The 1,416-nt window shown below is 33.1% G+C and overlaps 1 protein-coding gene across 1 annotated transcript in view; it reads left to right on the top strand.

Moving 5' to 3' along the window:
* mrpl3 (mitochondrial ribosomal protein L3) overlaps positions 1-1,125 on the top strand; it is an 18,895-nt gene extending 17,770 nt beyond the window's left edge. The window contains exon 10 of the mRNA XM_087786358.1: positions 900-1,125. Within this exon, the coding sequence (XP_087642484.1) occupies positions 900-1,049 (150 nt within the window). The 3' untranslated portion in view covers positions 1,050-1,125. The remainder of the gene's footprint in view (positions 1-899) is intronic.
* Positions 1,126-1,416: the final 291 nt, after the last annotated feature.

Here is a 1,416-nt window from a genome sequence, read left to right as displayed (position 1 = left end):
TGATAAAATACAAAAATACGATCTTGATAAAATACAAAAATACAATCTTGATAAAATACAAAAATACAATCTTGATAAAATACAAAAATACAATCTTGATAAAATACAAAAATACGATTTTGATTAAAATACAAAAATACAATCTTGATAAAATACAAAAATACGATCTTGATAAAATACAAAAATACGATCTTGATAAAATACAAAAATACGATCTTTATAAAATACAAAAATACAATCTTGATAAAATACAAAAATACGATCTTGATAAAATACAAAAATACAAATTTGATAAAATACAAAAATACGATCTTGATAAAATACAAAAATACAATTTTGATAAAATACAAAAATAAGATCTTGATAAAATACAAAAATACGATCTTGATAAAATACAAAAATACAATCTTGATAAAATACAATTTTGATAAAATACAAAAATACGATCTTGATAAAGATTTTATTTCTCGTTTTTACTTCTGGGTGTTTTTATTTCTCTTGCTGCTGTTAAACCGAATTTCCCCTCGCGGGACTAATAAAGGTTTTCTGATTCTGATTCTAAAATACAAAAATACAATTTTGATAAAAATACAAAAATACGATCTTGTTAAATACGATCTTCATAAAAATATATTAACATTTAAAAAAAGAAATTGTTATAAAACATTTAACAGGGATAAGTTGTTTTTTTTAATTGATGACAACGTAAAATAGAATCCTGACCAAAGTACAATCTTAAAAAAGTACACTAATATGCAAATAAAATAAATAAATGAATAATACAAACTATAAGTTATGAAAACTGGAATAAAAAATACTACAATAAAGTGTGTAAAACGCTTATATTTGCGTGTCTTACCTGCTCTAGAATGTCTACTGATACACATGGTGTGTTCCAGGTCAGGGACACGGTCCTCCCGACCCGCTCGAAAACCCTGGAGAACCTCCCGTTCCCCACATACTTCAGCGAGGAGGACGGCGACCTGGACGAGGACCTGTACGACGAGGACCTGTTCGTTCACCAAGATCCCTCACTCACTTTATCCTAAAAAAAACAAAAAAAAAAAACAAGTGCAGGTGTCTTTTTTCTTTTTTTTTTGTAATAAACCATGACACGAGTGTGAAGACATGTGTTGTGTTCTTCTTGTGTTACACAACAGTTTGATCCGAACACTGGCTCCAGCCTTTGAAACCATGGTAACTGTAGGAGTGATGATGTCACCACAGGATCCCCGAGCGGAGGGAGAACGAGCGAAGACGATGAAAGGAAGGTAGAATCTAAGCAGGCGCCATCACAGATAGATGTGGACGGTGGCGAGCAAGAAGAAGAGGGTGTGAGGGGTGAGTGGCGAGGGAGTGAGGGGGGGAGAGGGGTGAGTAGCGAGGGAGTGTGGGGGGAGAGGGGTGAGTAGCGAG

Source organism: Callionymus lyra, chromosome 3 (assembly GCF_982586985.1).
Source record: "Callionymus lyra chromosome 3, fCalLyr1.hap1.1, whole genome shotgun sequence".
In the NCBI taxonomy this organism is placed as follows: domain Eukaryota; kingdom Metazoa; phylum Chordata; class Actinopteri; order Syngnathiformes; family Callionymidae; genus Callionymus; species Callionymus lyra.
This window is presented reverse-complemented; position numbering and strand designations above follow the sequence as displayed.